General features: G+C 46.4%; 1 protein-coding gene across 5 annotated transcripts in view; it reads right to left on the reverse strand.

Annotated features, from left to right (window-relative positions):
- The window catches only part of BRSK1 (BR serine/threonine kinase 1), a 386,555-nt gene that overhangs the window by 171,942 nt on the left and 197,703 nt on the right, over positions 1 to 16,910 (reverse strand). For all 5 annotated transcript variants that reach the window (XM_073656345.1, XM_073656344.1, XM_073656348.1 and 2 more), the window contains one exon: positions 12,874 to 12,968. In XM_073656345.1, coding sequence (XP_073512446.1) covers positions 12,874 to 12,968 — 95 coding nt within the window. Of the gene's footprint in view, positions 1 to 12,873; positions 12,969 to 16,910 lie in introns of those variants that run through there.

The following is a 16,910-nucleotide window of genomic DNA, read 5'->3' on the forward strand; positions in this document are numbered from 1 at the left end:
TAGGTAGGAGCCCATTGGTTGCTGGTCACCTGGGCTCATGGTCAGAGGGAGGTATAAAAGGTGGGCACCATCTTAGATCTGGGTTCAGAGAGAGAGAAGTTCTGTCCAGAGAGAAGAAGACAGGGAGCAGAGGCTCTGTAGGAGCTCTGCTCAGAGGCAGGACTAGAGAAAAGGCCGGAGCCTGAGAGGAGAAGGGGAAGTGGGCCTGGAGAAGAGGCCAAGGGAAGGAGGAGAAGACAGAACAGAAAAGGAGAAGAAGAGACAGAGAAACCGAAGGGCTCAGGAACAAGAAGGTGGAAGGGACCCTAAGAACCCACGAGAATCCAGGGTGCAGGTTCAGGCAGATTAAGGGTACCGGATCCCAAGTTGGTGGAGGAGAAACTACCCTCAGCCAAAGACCGGACGTCGTGATCATTCATTGGTGCGACACCTCATCAAACCTGCTAGGAAGGCACCATATAGGACAGCGGAGGACGGGGCCCACGTTTAACCGCACAATCCGCGGTAGCTGGACAAAAGTGGGTCACTGGTGAGGCAGGCCAGAGGAAGGATTGAAGGGGGTCCTGAGCCATACTCCTGAGCTGCCTGGGTGTTGACCGAGCCCCTCACCTGGTGGACGCAGCACGGCTCGGGCAGTCATTGCCAGCTGAAGTGACTTGGATATTAACCGTGAGTAAAGACCCTGGACTGCAGTACGTTGTCTGTGTGCTTTTTCGCTCCTCCGGCACTACCGGTACTGGGACTCTCACCACCATCACCCCCACCATTCACTACACTGTCCTGGGGCCGCACTCTTCCCGTGGGGAGTCACACCATCCCAGCTGCATACATCATCGGCCCCAGCGGTCTGCCCTGCAGCGGCGGTTCCTAATAACCGCAATCCACGGGTGGCGTAGTCGGACATTATCTAAAACATCTAAAAGACTGCCACTGGTCTGACCACCCTGAGCCACGGGACCGGGTCGCCACTACTACCCCCATCGTCTCCCTGTTGCCCGGTTACGAGTGCCCCACGGCCCAGAGGGCGAGTCATCTACAGACTCTCCAAGGGTGGTTTCACTCAATGAGAAAAAGTTTGGGCAGTTATCTTTGATGCTGTTAGTTGCTTTCATCACCAAAAGTGCTATAAGTACATATTTTTTTCATAGATTTGTTATAACTAGGAAACATATTTAAATGTTACTTCTCCCCTTCCCCTTGGATGTAAGTGCTTGAATATAAATCAAGCAGAGAACAGACCTTTCCAAATGTTAACACTACATTTTGTGAATACTCAAGATGCTGCACACCTATGACATGCATGGAGTGAAAGTCTGGCATACAGAAAGTGACTCACCCTAGGGGGGAATTATTTAAGCCAGTATTGATAGTGCTATACATATGACCTTATTTAAAAGAATTACTCTTTACAGTGACATGAAACTCATATGCCCCTGGCTCAGGCTCTTTACTGCACATACTGTAGAAGTGTAAGAAAGTTCTTAAACCAAGTACAAAGCAGTCTCCTAGGATGTGGTTGATCATGAAAGGGAATCTGTCATCATTCATCAGTATTTTACCCTCCTAACTATATACAGCAGGTGAAATAAGAATTGAACAGGTCGCACATTTTCTAAGTAAAAATATTTCTAAAGGTGCTATTGACATGAAATTGTCACCAGATGTCAGTAACAACCCATCCAATCCACACAGGCAAATAAATCAAACCATAGATGTCCATAAATTAAAATATATGTAATAATGAAAAACGACACATGGAAATAGTATTGAACACGCTTATTGAAATGTATTTAATACTTCATACACAAGCCTTTGTTGGTGATAACAGCTTCAAGACGCCTCCTGTATGGAGAAACTAGTCGCATGCATTGCCCAGGTGTGATTTTGGCTCATTCTTCCACACAAACACCTCTTCAAATACTGAAGGTCCCGTGGGCTCCTTCTATGAACTCTGAGCTTTAGTTCCTTCCATATATTTTCTACTATTACTACTATATACTACCACTATTTTATTACAGCTGCTTTATTTTCTTTCTCTGAAACCAATTGAGAGTTTCCTTGGCTGTGGTGAAATTATGTTGTTTTCACTTCCGAATTTTGGCACCAACAGTGCACACTGGAACCTTCAGTAGTTTATAAATTCTTCTGTAATCAAAGCATCAGTATGTTTAGCAACAATAAGGTTGCGAAGGTCTTGAGACAGCTCACTGGTTTTACCCATCATGAGATGTTTCTTATGTGGCACCTTGGTAATGAGATACCTTTTTACAGGCCATCAGTTGAACCAGCTGATATAATTTTTCACTAAGTGGCAGGATTGCTTTCAAATTACTGATAGATTTCAGCTGGTGTCATGACTTTCCAGGGCTTTTTAATTCTCTCTTTCTTCATGTGTTCAATACTTTTTCCCTGTGTCATTTCTCTTTATTACACATAACTTAATTTATGGACATTTATGGTTTGATTTCTTTGCTTGTGTGGATTGGATGGGTTGTTACTAGAGATGCGTGAACCCGAAGTAAAATTTTCGGGATTCGTAGCAGACATTTACTGTCCAGTGCTAAACACCGAACACGGACTTCTTCCGGAAGTCCGTTGCAATGTTTGGAGTTCCAGGGGAAGTCCATTCCAGAGCGAGAGAAAGAATTTTTCCAGATCCAAAGTTCGGGTCCTTATTGATTTCAATGGGGTTCGGGTTCAAGTTCAGGTACCTAAACCAAACTTTGCACGGGTCCACTCATCCTTAGTTGTTACCAATATCTGGAGAGAATTTCATGTCAATAGCACCTTTAGAAATATATGTACTTAGAAAATTTGGTGACATGATCAACACTTATTTCATCCATTGTATAAGAACATGTAGCTCTTTTAACCCCTTTACCACCGAGGGTGGTTTGCACGTTAATGACCGGGCCAATTTTTACAATTCTGACCACTGCCACTTTATGATGTAATTACTCTGGAACGCTTCAACGGATCCCCCTGATTCTGAGATTGTTTTTTCATGATAGTGGTAAAATTTCTTCGATATAACTTGCGTTTATTTGTGAAAAAAATCAGAAAATTTTGAAAATTTCGCAATTTTCAAAATTTGAATTTTTATGCCCTTAAATCAGAGAGATACAGTACAGTGGCCATCATTACTTTAAGAAATGAAGGTCAGTCAGTGCGAAGAATTGGGAAAACTTTGAAAGTGTCCCCAAGTGCAGTTGCAAAAACCATCAAGCGCTACAAAGAAACGGGCTCACATGAGGACCGCCCCAGGAAAGGAAGACCAAGAGTCATCTCTGCTTCTGAGGATAAGTTTATCCGAGTCACCAGCCTCAGAAATCGCAGGTTAACAGCAGCTCAGATTAGAGACCAGGTCAATGCCACACGGAGTTCTAGCAGCAGACACAGCTCTACAACAACTGTTAAGAGGACACTTTGTGCAGCAGGCCTTCATGGTAAAATAGCTGCTAGGAAACCACTGCTAAGGACAGGCAACAAGCAGAAGAGACTTGTTTGGGCTAAAGAACACAAGGAATGGACATTAGACCAGTGGAAATCTGTGCTTTGGTCTGATGAGTCCAAATTTGAGATCTTTGGTTCCAACCACTGTGTCTTTGTGCGACGCAGAAAAGGTGAACGGATGGACTCTACATGACTGGTTCCCACCGTGAAGCATGGAGGAGGAGGTGTGATGGTGTGGGGGTGCTTTTCTGGTGACACTGTTGGGGATTTATTCAAAATTGAAGGCATACTGAACCAGCATGGCTACAACAGCATCTTGCAGCGGCATGCTATTCCATCTGGTTTGCGTTTAGTTGGACCATCATTTATTTTTCAACAGGACAATGACCCCAAACACACCTCCAGGCTGTATAAGGGCTATTTGACCAAGAAGGAGAGTGATGGGGTGCTACGCCAGATGACCTTGCCTCCACAGTCACCAGACCTGAACCCAATCGAGATGGATTGGGTGTGAGCTGGACCGCAGAGTGAAGGCAAAAGGGCCAACAAGTGCTAAGCATCTCTGGGAACTCCTTCAAGATTGTTGGAAGACCATTTTCGGTGACTACCTCTTGAAGCTCATCAGGAGAATGCCAAGAGTGTGCAAAGCAGTCATCAAAGCAAAAGGTGGCTACTTTGTAGAACCTAGACTATAAGACATATTTTTAGTTGTTTCACACTTTTTTGTTAAGTATATAATTCCACATGTGTTAATTCATAGCTTGGATGCCTTCAGTGTGAATGTACAATTTTCATAGTCATGAAAATATAGAAAAATCTTTAAATGAGAAGGTGTGTCCAAACTTTTGGTATGTACTGTATGTTACACAAAATAGTTAATAAATAACATTTCTCACATGTCTAATTTACATCAACACAATTTTGGAACCAAATTTTTTTTTTATTAGGGAGCTATAAGGGTTAAAAGTTGACCAGCGATTTCTCATTTTTACAACAAAATAAAAAAAAAACATTTTTTTACTTTGACTTGACTTTGAGGGGCCTTTATGACAGAATATACCCAAAAGTGACACCATTCTAAAAACTGCACCCCTCAAGGTGCTCAAAACCACTTTCACAAACTTTATTAACCCTTCAGGTGCTTCACAAGAATTTTTGTAATGTGGAAGAAAAAAATGAACATTTAACTTTTTTCACAAAAATGTTACTTTAGACCCAATTTTTTTTATTTTTGCAGGGGTAATAAGAAAAAATGGACCCCAAAATTTTTTGTGCAATTTCCCCTGAGCACGCAGATACCCCATATGTGAGGAAAAAACACTGTTTGTGCGCACAGCAGGGTTCGGAAAGGAAGGAGCGCCATTTGACTTTTTGAATATAAAATTTGCTTGAATAATTAGCGGACACCATGTTGCGTTTGGGGAGCCCCTAACGTGCCTAAACAGTGGAAACCCCCCACAAGTGACACCATTTTGGAAACTAGACCCCTCAGGGAACTTATCTAGGTATGTGGTGAGCACCTTGAACCCCCAGGTGCTTCACAGAAGTTTATAACATTGAGCTGTAAAAATAAAATTTTCACATTTTTCCAACAAAAATGTTTTTCAGCCCCCAATTTTGCATTTTCACAAGGGTAACAGGAGAAATTGGACCATGCAATTTGTTGTGCAATTTCATCTGAGTAAGCTTATACCCCATATGTGGGGGAAAACCACTGTTTGGGCACACGGCAGGGTTCAGAAGGGAAGGAGCGCCATTTGACTTTTTGAATGTAAAATTTGCTTGAATAGTTAGCGGACGCCATGTTGCATTTGGGGAGCCCCTGATGTGCCTAAATAGTGGAAGCCCCCGATAAGTGACCTCATTTTGGAAACTAGACCCCTTAGGGCAGAGGTCCCCAACCTTTTTTGCACCAGGGACCGGCTTTAAGCAAGACCAGTTTTCCATGGCCCGGTGGGGGTGGGGGCGGGGCTTTGGTCATATGGGGGTGGGGTTATGGAGGGGTGGAGCTGTATGGGGAGGATGCTGGCGGGACCTCAGTGTACAGCGCTGCTAAGTAGCAGCATTGTACATTGAGCGTCAGTGTATACAGCGCTGCTGCTTAGCAGCGCTACACACTGAACACCGGTACCGGGAGCCGCGTCACTGAAGCCAGTCTGCTGCCCCAGCACGCCCCACATAACATGTTCTGCCGGGGGCGTGTCAGTGAGGAGAGCCTGCCGCCCCACCCCGTCAGGAACACACCATGCTGTGCAGGAGGGCCGCGTCACTAAGACCCGCCCCGTGACGTACAACAGGTACCATGCTGTGCTGTGGAGGGCTGCGTCACTAAGACCCGCCCGACGCCCCACCCCGTCCTGCATAATGTTCTCTGCCGGGAGCTGCGAGCTGTCACGGCTATGGCAGAAAACATTATAAATCCACACAGAGCGAGTTCTGACCAGGCGCAGGGCCGCGGAGCTAGCTGTCAGCGGCAGGGCCGGCTCCAGGTTTTTCTGGGCCCCGGGCGAAAGAGTCTCAGTGGGCCCCTTTAACACATACCACGATTCATGATGCAGAGATACGGCGGAGAAATATATATATATAGTACAATGCAAAGATTTCACTTCATGAGTGATATCTATTGTAAATTCTACAATAGCTCAGAAACCGGTGAATCGCTCCACACAGAATAGTGGCCCCCATATAAGGCTCCATACGGAATACTGGTCCCCATATAACGCCCATACGGAATACTGGCCCCCATATAACGCTTCATACGGAATACTGGCCCCCATATAACGCTTCATACGGAATACTGGCCCCCATATAAGGCCCCATACGGAATACTTGCCCCCATATAAGGCCCCATACGGAATACTTGCCCCCATATAAGGCCCCATACGGAATACTTGCCCCCATATAAGGCCCCATACGGAATACTGGCCCCCATATAAGACCCCATACGGAATACTGGCCCCCATATAAGGCTCCATACAGAATACTGGCCCCCATATAACGCTCCATACAGGATACTGGCCCCCATATAACGCTCCATACAGGATACCGGTCCCCATATAATGCTGCATGCAGGCTGTTACCCCCCACATAATGCCCCATACAGGCTGTCCCCCCCTTATAATGCTCCATGCAGGCTGTTACCCCCCACATAATGCCCCATACAGGCCCCTGCCTTTTAATGCTCCATGCAGGCTGTTACCCCCACATAATGCCCCATACAGGCTGCCCCCCCCTTATAATGCTCCATGCAGGCTGTTCCCCCCCACATAATGCCCCATACAGGCCCCCCCCCCTTTTAATGCTCCATGCAGGCTGTTACCCCCCACATAATGCCCCATACAGGCTGCCCCCCCTCTTTATAATGCCCCATGCAGGCTGTCACCCCTCCTCTTTATACTGCCCCATGCAGGCTGTCACCCCTCCTCTTTATACTGCCCCATGCAGGCTGTCACCCCCCCTCTTTATAATGCCCCATGCAGGCTGTCACCCCTCCTCTTTATAATGCTCCATGCAGGCTGTCACCCCTCCTCTTTATACTGCCCCATGCAGGCTGTCACCCCTCCTCTTTATACTGCCCCATGCAGGCTGTCACCCCTCCTCTTTATAATGCCCCATGCAGGATGTCCCCCCCTCTCTTTATAATGCCCCGTGCAGGCTGTTCCCCACCTTATAATGCCCCATGCAGGCTGGTCCCCACCTTATAATGCCCCATGCAGGCTGTCACCCCTCCTCATTATAATGCCCCAAGCAGGAATCCCCCCCTCTTTATAATGCCCCATGCAGGCTGGTCCCCACCTTATAATGCCCCATGCAGGCTGTCACCCCTCCTCATTATAATGCCCCAAGCAGGAATCCCCCCCTCTTTATAATGCCCCATGCAGGCTGTTCCCCTCCTCTTTATAATGCCCCAAGCAGGATGCCCCCCCTCCCCTCTTTATACTGCCCCATGCCTCCATACATTAAAAAAAAAAAAAAATCAAATACTCACCTCCCTTCTCCTCACCTGCTACCTGCTGCCCGCCGCTCGCTGCTCGGCTCCGAACTCCAGCGTTGTCGTTTCTTCCCACTCAGCGCTCCCTGTGACGGCTCAGGGGAGGGCGCGGTGTAAAGACGTCACCGCGCCCTCTGACCTGAGACGTCACAGGGAGCGCAGAGCAGGAAGACAGCTGATCTGCGGAGGCACGGGGAGAGGTAAGTATCGGGCTGCCGGGGCCCTGAGCAAGCGGCGGAGAAGGGCGGGCGCTGACACCGCTCTCCTCCGCCCATAGCCCAGCGGGGTGCGCGACCGCCAGTGGGCCCCTCTGCCTGCTCAGAGCCCCGGCATTTGCCCGGGTGCTGACGCCGGCCCTGGTCAGCGGCGCCGCGGACCGGCTGAAAAACCCCAACCGCGGACCGGCGGTTGGGGACCTCTGCCTTAGGGAACTTGTCTAGATGTGTGCTTCACAGAAGTTTATAACATTGAACCGTAAAAATAAAATTTTCACATTTTTCCAACAAAAATGTTTTTCAGCCCCCAATTTTGCATTTTCATAAGGGTAACAGGAAAAATTGCACCATTAAATTTGTTGTGCAATTTCTCCTGAGTAAGCTGATACCCCATATGTGGGGGAAAACCACTGTTTGGGCGCACGGCAGGGTTCAGAAGGGATGGATTTCCATTTGGCTTTTTGAATGTAAAATTTGCTTGAATAATTAGTGGACGCAATGTTGCGTTTGGGGAGTCCCTGATGTGCCTAAATAGTGGAAACCAACCCCCCCCCAGTGACTCCATTTTGGAAACTACACCCCTCCAGGATTTTATCAAGGGGTATAGTGAACACTTTGAACCCAGAGGTACGACTCAGAATTTGATAACATTAGGTCATCATATTGAATAAGTTGTCATTAGTCTTGAGTGCCAGTGCTCGCTATATGAGTTTGCATCGGGTACTCTGGTATGCACCATGTATCGCGCGTGCTTGAGTGACATGCTCAAGTCCCTGCCCGCATGGTTCACTTTTATTAGACACCCCAAAAAAAACATGCGGGGATCGCTCATGCATGGCAGGCAATCCCCGCAATGTTTTTTTGGCTGTCTAACAGCTGCAAAACATTTGGGTAGAGACTCGAGCATGTCACTCGAGCACCCGCTATACTCGGTGCATACCCGAGCACCCAATGCAAACTCAAGTAGCGAGCACTTGTGCTCAACATTAGTCGCCATATCGTCATAATTTTTTTCCTTTACTTCTGAAAAAATCCCAACCCCAACCTTAGCTGAACCCTAACCCTAGCACAATCCTTGCCCAACTCTAACCCTAACCTTAGCCTAACCCTAACCCTAGTCTAACCCTAGCCCAACCGTAACCCTAGCCCAACCCTACCCCTACCCAAACCCTAACTCTACCCAAACCCTAACCATAGCCCAACCCTAACCCTAGCACAACCCTAACCCTAACCCTGGCACAACTCTAATCCTAGCACAACCCTAACCCTAGAACAACCCTAACCCTAAAGTTTATTTTTTACGCCGTTCCTCGTGCGGTATAAGTGATTAGACGACTTTATTCTTCGGATCGGTGCGATTACAGCGATACCAGATTCATATTGGGTTTTTATGACTGACAGCCATCACACACTAAAAAACTTTTTTTTTTGCAAAGACTAGTTTTTGCATTGCCATATTTTGAGAGCTATAATTTTTCCATATTTCAGCCTACAAAGTTATGTGATGGCTTGTTTTTTGCAGGATAAGTTGATGTTTATATTGGTACCATTTTCGGGCATGCGACATTTTTTGATCGCTTTCTATTCTGATTTTTAGAAGGCAGAATAAACAAAAAACAACAATTCAGGAATTCTTTTTTTGTTTTGTTTTTTTTATGCTGTTCTGCGTGTGGTAAAATTGATAAGGTAGCTTTATTCTTCGGGTCAGTACGTTCACAGTGGTACCGCATTTATATATTTTTTTTATATTTTGGCGCATTTACACAATAAAAACTATTTCATAGAAAAAATAATTGTTTTTGCATCGCTTTATTCTGAGAGCAATAACTTTTTTATTTTCAGGCCGTTGGAGCTGTATGGCAGCTTGTTTTTTGCGGGACAAGATGATGTTTTTAGCAGTACCATTTTTATTTACATTTGTCTTTTTGATCGCGTTTTACTCCATTTTTTGTTTGGCGGTATGATGATAAAACATTGCTTTATGCTTCCTTTTTTATTTTTTATTTTTTACCGTGTTCACTAAAGGGGTTAACTAGTGGGACAGTTTTATAGGTCAGGTCGTTCCGGACACGGCAATACCAAATATGTGTAATTTTATTGGTTTATTTTTTTTTTCATAAGATTATTAATTTATGGTTACAATATATTTTTTTTTATTATTTTTTTCATTTTTTTAAATAATTTTACTATTTTTTTTTTTTTTTTCACTTTCTGACATTTTTCTTACTTTTACACTTTGTCCCACTATGGGACTTTCACTTTTTGCAGCCTGATCGGCTGTACAGCACAGGAATGCAGAACCATCCCTGTGCCATGCAGCCTGTTAGCGCTGCACAGGGAGAAGCTACTTTGGTCGTGCAACTTCCTGTCTCCTGGTGACCCGGATTTGTCATGATGACATTGGATCACCATGGCAACATCCGAAACCGGATTCAGATGCCGCTGGACGCCGGTTGAGAAGGTAAATATCGCGCTTACCTCCTCTTGCCACCGGAATGCTGCGTCCGATTTCGATCGCAGCATTTGGGGGGTTAATGTGCCGGGAGCGGTGCGGGACCGCTCCCTGCACATAGCACCGGGTGTTAGCTGTATCAATCAGCTGACACCCCGCGGCGATCTCGCCCGCACCGCTTGTGTGCGGGTAAAATCGCCAAGGTGTACTAATACGTATCAGGCCCATAAGGCCCAGGGCACAGATACGTATTAGTACGTCCTGGGCCAGAAAGGGGTTAAAGACAAGTCCACCAATACTTTTCCATTCCAGTCCTCTCCACTGATACTGAAAAATCGGCATTTGAATTGATATGCAAATGAGGCTGAACAGCTATTCGTAGATCTGAAGCCTCTGTCACTCTAGCTCTATTCCCTGCCCAACTCTGCCTTCTCCGGCCTCTATGGTTTGTGACCTCCGGCAAAGGAGCCATCTGTGAAGTATTATTATTATTATTAATTATTATAGCGCCATTTATTCCATGGCGCATTACATGTGAAAAAGGGGTATACATACAAAAACACTTACAATGATCTTAAACAAAACATGTCGTCGACTGGTACAGGATGAGTGAGAACCCTACCCGCGAGGGCTCACAATCTACAAGTAGGAGGAGAAGGTGCTCGGCCGGGAATAGAGCTGGAGTAACAGAGGCTTCAGATCTACCATAGTCCTTCAACCTCATTTGCATATCAATTCAGACGCTGATTTCTCAGTAACAGAGGAGCAGACTGGCCATGTACAGGTATTGCTGGACTTGGCTTTGAAAGAGCTACATGCACATATAAATAGTTTGAGATGTGAAATCCTGCTGACAGATTCCCTTTGAAACCATGCATAAGCTTAAGTATCTTCAATCTACACAGAAGTAGGGGAGCATTTCATTGGCTGTAAGCCATAATCATCAAAATTAACAGAAATAAACACTTGAAATAGATCACTCTGCTTGTAATGACTCTATATAATATGAGTTTCACTTTTTGTATTGAAGATCAAAATAAATTAACTTTTTGATGATATTCTAATTCAGTGAGAAGCACCTGTATATGATAAATAGGTCTAAAAACATAAATATACAGACTCAAGTGATGGCAAAATATACACCGAGGCGTCTTCTCCATTGTCCTCAGACAGGGTAACTCTGGAGAGCTGACAGACCAGAAGCACACACATCAGGAGGAGTGAGGTGGAGTGACAAAACACAGGCTAAATTGTTAGCCATCATTTTCTACTTCTTTAACCAAGTGTACGTGCTTGTATACACTCTGAGGGCAGTTGCAGATGACCGTATTTTCAGCCTGAGTTCAATCCACCAAAACATTGTATAGCACTTAGACCAAATTTGCAAATTTCCGATTCTTTCTTGGATAGAGTGTGTCGGAGGAAAAAATCATTGCACGCCCTAGTTTGATTCGATATGCAAGTCAATAAGTCCGTAGAAAACATCGGACTGCACTCGGATGACATCTGAGTGCAGTCCAATTTCCACAGACTGACAGAATGGAGAAGATAGAGACAGTTTTTTCTCCATCTTCTCAGCTGAGAAAATCCGCAGGTAAAAAATACATGAAATCCACACATGACTGTATCAATAAAGTTTCGTCAAAGGCAAATACTAAGAAGTATAAAAAACTATGACATACCAGCAAGAGATAAAAACAGTAGCATCAAAATGCGATAAAAATGTGTGTAAAACAAATGCACTCAAAAACACAATAAAATGCATATAAGAAAATGCACTCAAACGCAATGAAAAGAAAAACTTGAGTGACCTAATTTACCTATGAGGCAATGTTCCCACGATGAGTTTTGGTGAGTTTTTGATGTTGCAGAATTTCTGCCCCCTTTAAATAAAACAGGTGACTTTCATTTTTTTGAAAATACGCAGCGTAAAAAACTCAGCAAAAACTCATCGTGGGAACGTAGCCGTCAGTGCAGAAATGCTGCAGAAAATTTGCAACATCAAAAATTCACCAAATACTCATAGTGAATACTCATAGTCTTGCTTAAAGACTGAACAGACTCCGAATTTTGCTGCATAACGTGTTCAGGGAACAGTTATAGATAGGACTGTGGAGTTCACATCTAAATTGTGAAATTAGAGAATAGACTTTGGGAGAATGTTGGAGTAAGGAGAAATGTATCAATTCCAAATCTGTCTCCCAAATGAAAACAATAAATATTTGCAATATCAGAGGATTAATGTATGAAATGCTTGTTACATATCTACTTCAAAAGAGAATAGGAAAGTTTAGAATTTTTGATCACAAAATTCAAGTCATAGTCTATGGGGCCAATAGACTGTTTTTATTCAGGAAATTTGTTATTACTAATATATGCACTATCAATGAAGGAGTGGGATCGGCAGTTGGAGTATAGAAAATGAGAAAAGTGGGAGCTGCAGATGGAAGTTTGGCTTACTGATTCATCAGCTCTTGCTATAACATCTACTCTGAGAACTCAAAGTAACTAAGTATTTGCAAGTGCTTCATAGCCCAAAAGAACAATATAAAGGTAAAACCTCCATACAAATATCTTCAAACAGAATATTTCATCTGTGAGGATTGAGAATTCCGATCTGGTCTCTGACAGTTCTAGCTAAACAGTAAACTTACTTTGCAAAATATCATTGCTACTTTGTTACTTTGCAAGATGAAGAAATCTTGAATCAATGTTCATGCCTATATTTATAAGAGTAATTAGTAAGTATATTGTGCACTTACCTTCATTAAAACAGACTCTGAAAGCTTTTCTCGGTTTACAATCTTTATTGCCACTTTCTGTCCAGTTATACAGTGAACACCTAGTTTAACCAACCCTGTAAAGACGAGGAAAAGATATTGTTAGCATCAAATTAGATCACAATTCTGATTATGTGCAACATGTAAATAATTGTGTATCTGGGCAGATTCCTCCAACATTAGTTTGCAAAGTTCTCATGTACCATCTACAAATTGTAGGTACCCTATTTTCATAGTTGGTTGAGACCTGTGACAGATGTCGGCCATCTTTGAATCTTATTATTTTGCTGATGCTGTGTACATCATTGTGTGCATTTGATATGTCTTTCAAGAGATCTGCCCTAACTGGACTACAGCTTAAATGAGTTGTCTGGCCTTAGGATACGAGTCTGCAGTCACTCTGTGTGACTTCAGACTTGTGAATGCTCACAACACGCAGTGTGCACGTTGTCAGGATTCTCCAGTGCTGCGAGCGGGCGGTCTGCAATATGCATACTCCCGGCCACAGTCCGACTAGCAGTATCCAGCTTCAAGCAATTCACTTGCGCACATCTAGTCATCTAGAATACTGTAAGGACTCACAAGTCTGCAGTCACATCAAGTGGCTGCAGACTTGTCCCCCAAGGCCGGACAACCTCTTTAACACTCAGACAGACCAGGAGCTACGACGAAGGCCATGATCTAGCAGCAAAGGAATTTTTCTAACACTACACATCTGGCCAAATAATGATAACAGGAATGGATTAAGTCAACCTCATTACAGACATGTTTCTAAACTGCAAGTGTTAATGGGGTTGTTTGGTGGAAACAAGTCCTCACCTATCTATAGGATAGGTTATAACTTGTTGATTGGTGGGGGTCCGACTGCTGGTACCTGCACGGATTGGCAGAACACGGAATTTTTATCCCTGTTAGTATGGAACAGCAGTGCATATTCTTAATTGCTGCTCCATTCATTTCCAATCAGGCTGCCAAGTGCTGCGCTCGTCTTTTCCTGGCAGTCCTATTGAGTTTGGAGCAGCAGGTTGAATTCCAGTTCTAAAATGGGGATAAAAGAGCCCTATCAGGGATAAAAATTCCAGGTTTTATCAATCAGTGCGGGTTCCGGTGATGAAACTTCCACCTACCAGTAAGTTATCATCTATCCATTGGATAGGTGATAACTTATTTCCACTGGATAACCCTGTTAATTTTATATTTTTCAGTAACTGAAAAAAAGAGCTTAGCTCCACATGGAAGTGGTCCTAAGTGGATGTACTATTGATCACTAATGGAAAGTGCCTCTAAAACCAATTCCAAAATAAGTGAAAAGGCCAAAGGAGAGCATAATAATTCTGATAAAACACAGTTGGATTTGTTATACAAAGTACATAAGACAAGTTCATTGAAGATGGAGTTTCGCTCTGATACTCATGACCTTTCTATATCTCTATTGTGAGCTAACTGCCTGATACTGTATATGCCTACAAGGCAGTTAGCTCAGATCGTGAGGCACTGCAATCAGGCCGGGTATTGTGATCTGAGCACTGTCCGTGGCTCCATGGATGTGTGAAACTGGCCTTTGGCTACATGCACACGTAGGATCAGCTTGGACTGGCCCACAGGAGAACGGGAGAATCCTTCGGTGGGCCACCACCCTCTTATATGAGCAGTACTTGGCACAATATACAACCCCTGGCAAAATTATGGAATCACCGGGCTTGGAGGATGTTTATTTAGTTGTTTAATGTTGTTGAAAAAAAGCAGATCAGAGACATGGTGTAGCGCCGGCGTCCCTGCCCTCTGCTAGGCAGGGACGCTGTTCCCCTCACCTCTCTGCTCCGAGCCCGGCGTCCTCCTCCCGCTCTGCTGGCAGCGCGCGCTCCTTCCCGGCCACTGTGCTTAGGGCGCGCGCGCGCGCGCTCCCTCCCTCTTAAAGGGGCCGCGCGCGCCGTCCTAAGGAGTCCCCGGCCAATGGCCGGAGGACTTCACCATATATAAGGCACCTCCTCCAAAATGGAGGTGCCCGAGCAATGTTGTTGCAATGTTCTCTACTCTGCTTCAGCCCTCAGGTCCCGTTGCCAGTTACCTGCCAGATTCCTGCCAGCTTGCTGTCTTATTCCTGCCTGATATTCTGCTACCTGCCTGCTAGCCTGAGGTCCGACGGTCTGCCTTACAACTCCTGTCAGTCTGTCTAAGGACCAGCTTGCCCGCTCACCTGGGAGCGCACATCTGCTACCTGCCTGCTTGCCTGAGGTCCGACGGTCTGCCTTCCAACTCCTGTCAGTCTGTCTACGGACCAGCTTGCCCGCTCACCTGGGAGCGCACATCTGCTACCTGTCTGCTAGCCTACCTGGAGGCTCCGCCGTCACGTGCTGTGACCACCCGCCTGTCCTGAGACTCCTGCCCGCTCACCTGGGAGCGCTCATCTGCTGCCTGTCTGCTAGCCTACCTGGAGTCTCTGCCGTCACGTGCTGTGACCACCCGCCTGTCCAGAGACTCCTGCCCGCTCACCTGGGAGCGCTCATCTGCTGCCTGTCTGTTGGTCTTCCTGGAGGCTCCGCCGTCACATGCTGTGACCACCCGTTTATCCAGAGACTCTCGCCTGCTCACCTGGGAGCTCACGTCTACCATCAGCCGCCACAGGTCGTACCAACCCTTTACCCAGAGACTGCCCCGGTCACTTGCCGTGACCTCCTGCCCGTTCATCCAGAGACTGCCCCGGTCACTTGCCGTGACCTCCCGCCCGTTCATCCAGAGACTACCCCGGTCACTTGCCGTGACCTCCTGCCCGTTCATCCAGAGACTGCCCCGGTCACTTGCCGTGACCTCCTGTCCGTTCATCCAGAGACTGTCCCGGTCACCTGCTGTGACTGCCTGCCTGGTCGCCACCCGCTCCCTTACAAGGACCGCCCCCTTGTATAGTAGCTCAGAGGTTCCGCCTCCCAGACCCGTTACAGTTTGCTCGGGCCATGGAACCCGGTGGCACCCAAGCTCCCTCGCTCTCGGACCTGTGTCATGAACTGTCCCGTCAGAGGTCCCAACAGGAGTCCATCCTGGGTCACCTGCGGAATGTCAATTCTCGCCTGGACACTCTGACTGCTCCGCCAGCAACCACCGCCAGTGCCATAACTCGCAATCCGGCAGCTCCGCTGCCCACTAATACCATGGTATCCTACCCCGGACCCCGGCTTTCTGCACCTCCTCGCTTCGGAGGCGACTCCGCCCAGGCTCGGGGCTTCATAAATCAGTGCACCCTGCACTTTGAACTCCTGTCCCACCAGTTTAACTCCGACCGGGCCAAAATTGCCTTCATCATGTCCCATCTCACCGGGGAGGCCCTGGCCTGGCTAAATCCTCTATGGGAGAGAGGAGACCCCCTGGTGTCCGACTTGCCTGCTTTTCTCACGGCTTTCCGGAAAGTCTTCGACGAACCCGGACGGAAGACCTCATCCGCATCATCACTGCTACGCCTCCGTCAGGGAAGTCTCACCGTGGGCCAATATGCCATACGGTTCCGTACCCTTGCCTTGGAGCTGGCCTGGGATAACAACGCTCTGGTATCCGTCTTCTGGGAGGGTCTGTCCGGCCGTATTAAAGATGAACTTGCCGGTCGGGACATTCCTACCACTCTCGATGACCTAATAACTCTTGCCACCCGGATTGACCTACGGTTCCAGGAGCGTGCCAAAGAGGTCACCCGTGAGAAGAGGTTTCCACGTCTAGCTCCTACTTTTCAGAAACCCGTCACTCCCTCCGTCTCTCCCCAGGTACACTCTCCTGAGCCTATGCAGGTCGACCAGACCAAGATGGTCAAAACCCGTCAGGACTTACGCCGTGCCGAGGGGAGCTGCTTCTACTGTGGCAGTAAAGAGCACCGGATCCGTGCCTGCCCGGAGAAGTCGGGAAACGCCTGTGTCTAGGTTCGCTCAGAGAGGTCGACCTAGACAAGAATAAATCCTCTCCATCTCTGCTGTTGTCAGTCTCAATCGTCTGCGGAGAGAACCGTTATTTCGAACTAGCCCAACTTGACTCTGGAG

This window comes from Phyllobates terribilis, unplaced genomic scaffold, assembly GCF_046119375.1.
Source record: "Phyllobates terribilis strain yellow unplaced genomic scaffold, ASM4611937v1 Scaffold_12__6_contigs__length_324123572, whole genome shotgun sequence".
Classification (NCBI taxonomy): domain Eukaryota; kingdom Metazoa; phylum Chordata; class Amphibia; order Anura; family Dendrobatidae; genus Phyllobates; species Phyllobates terribilis.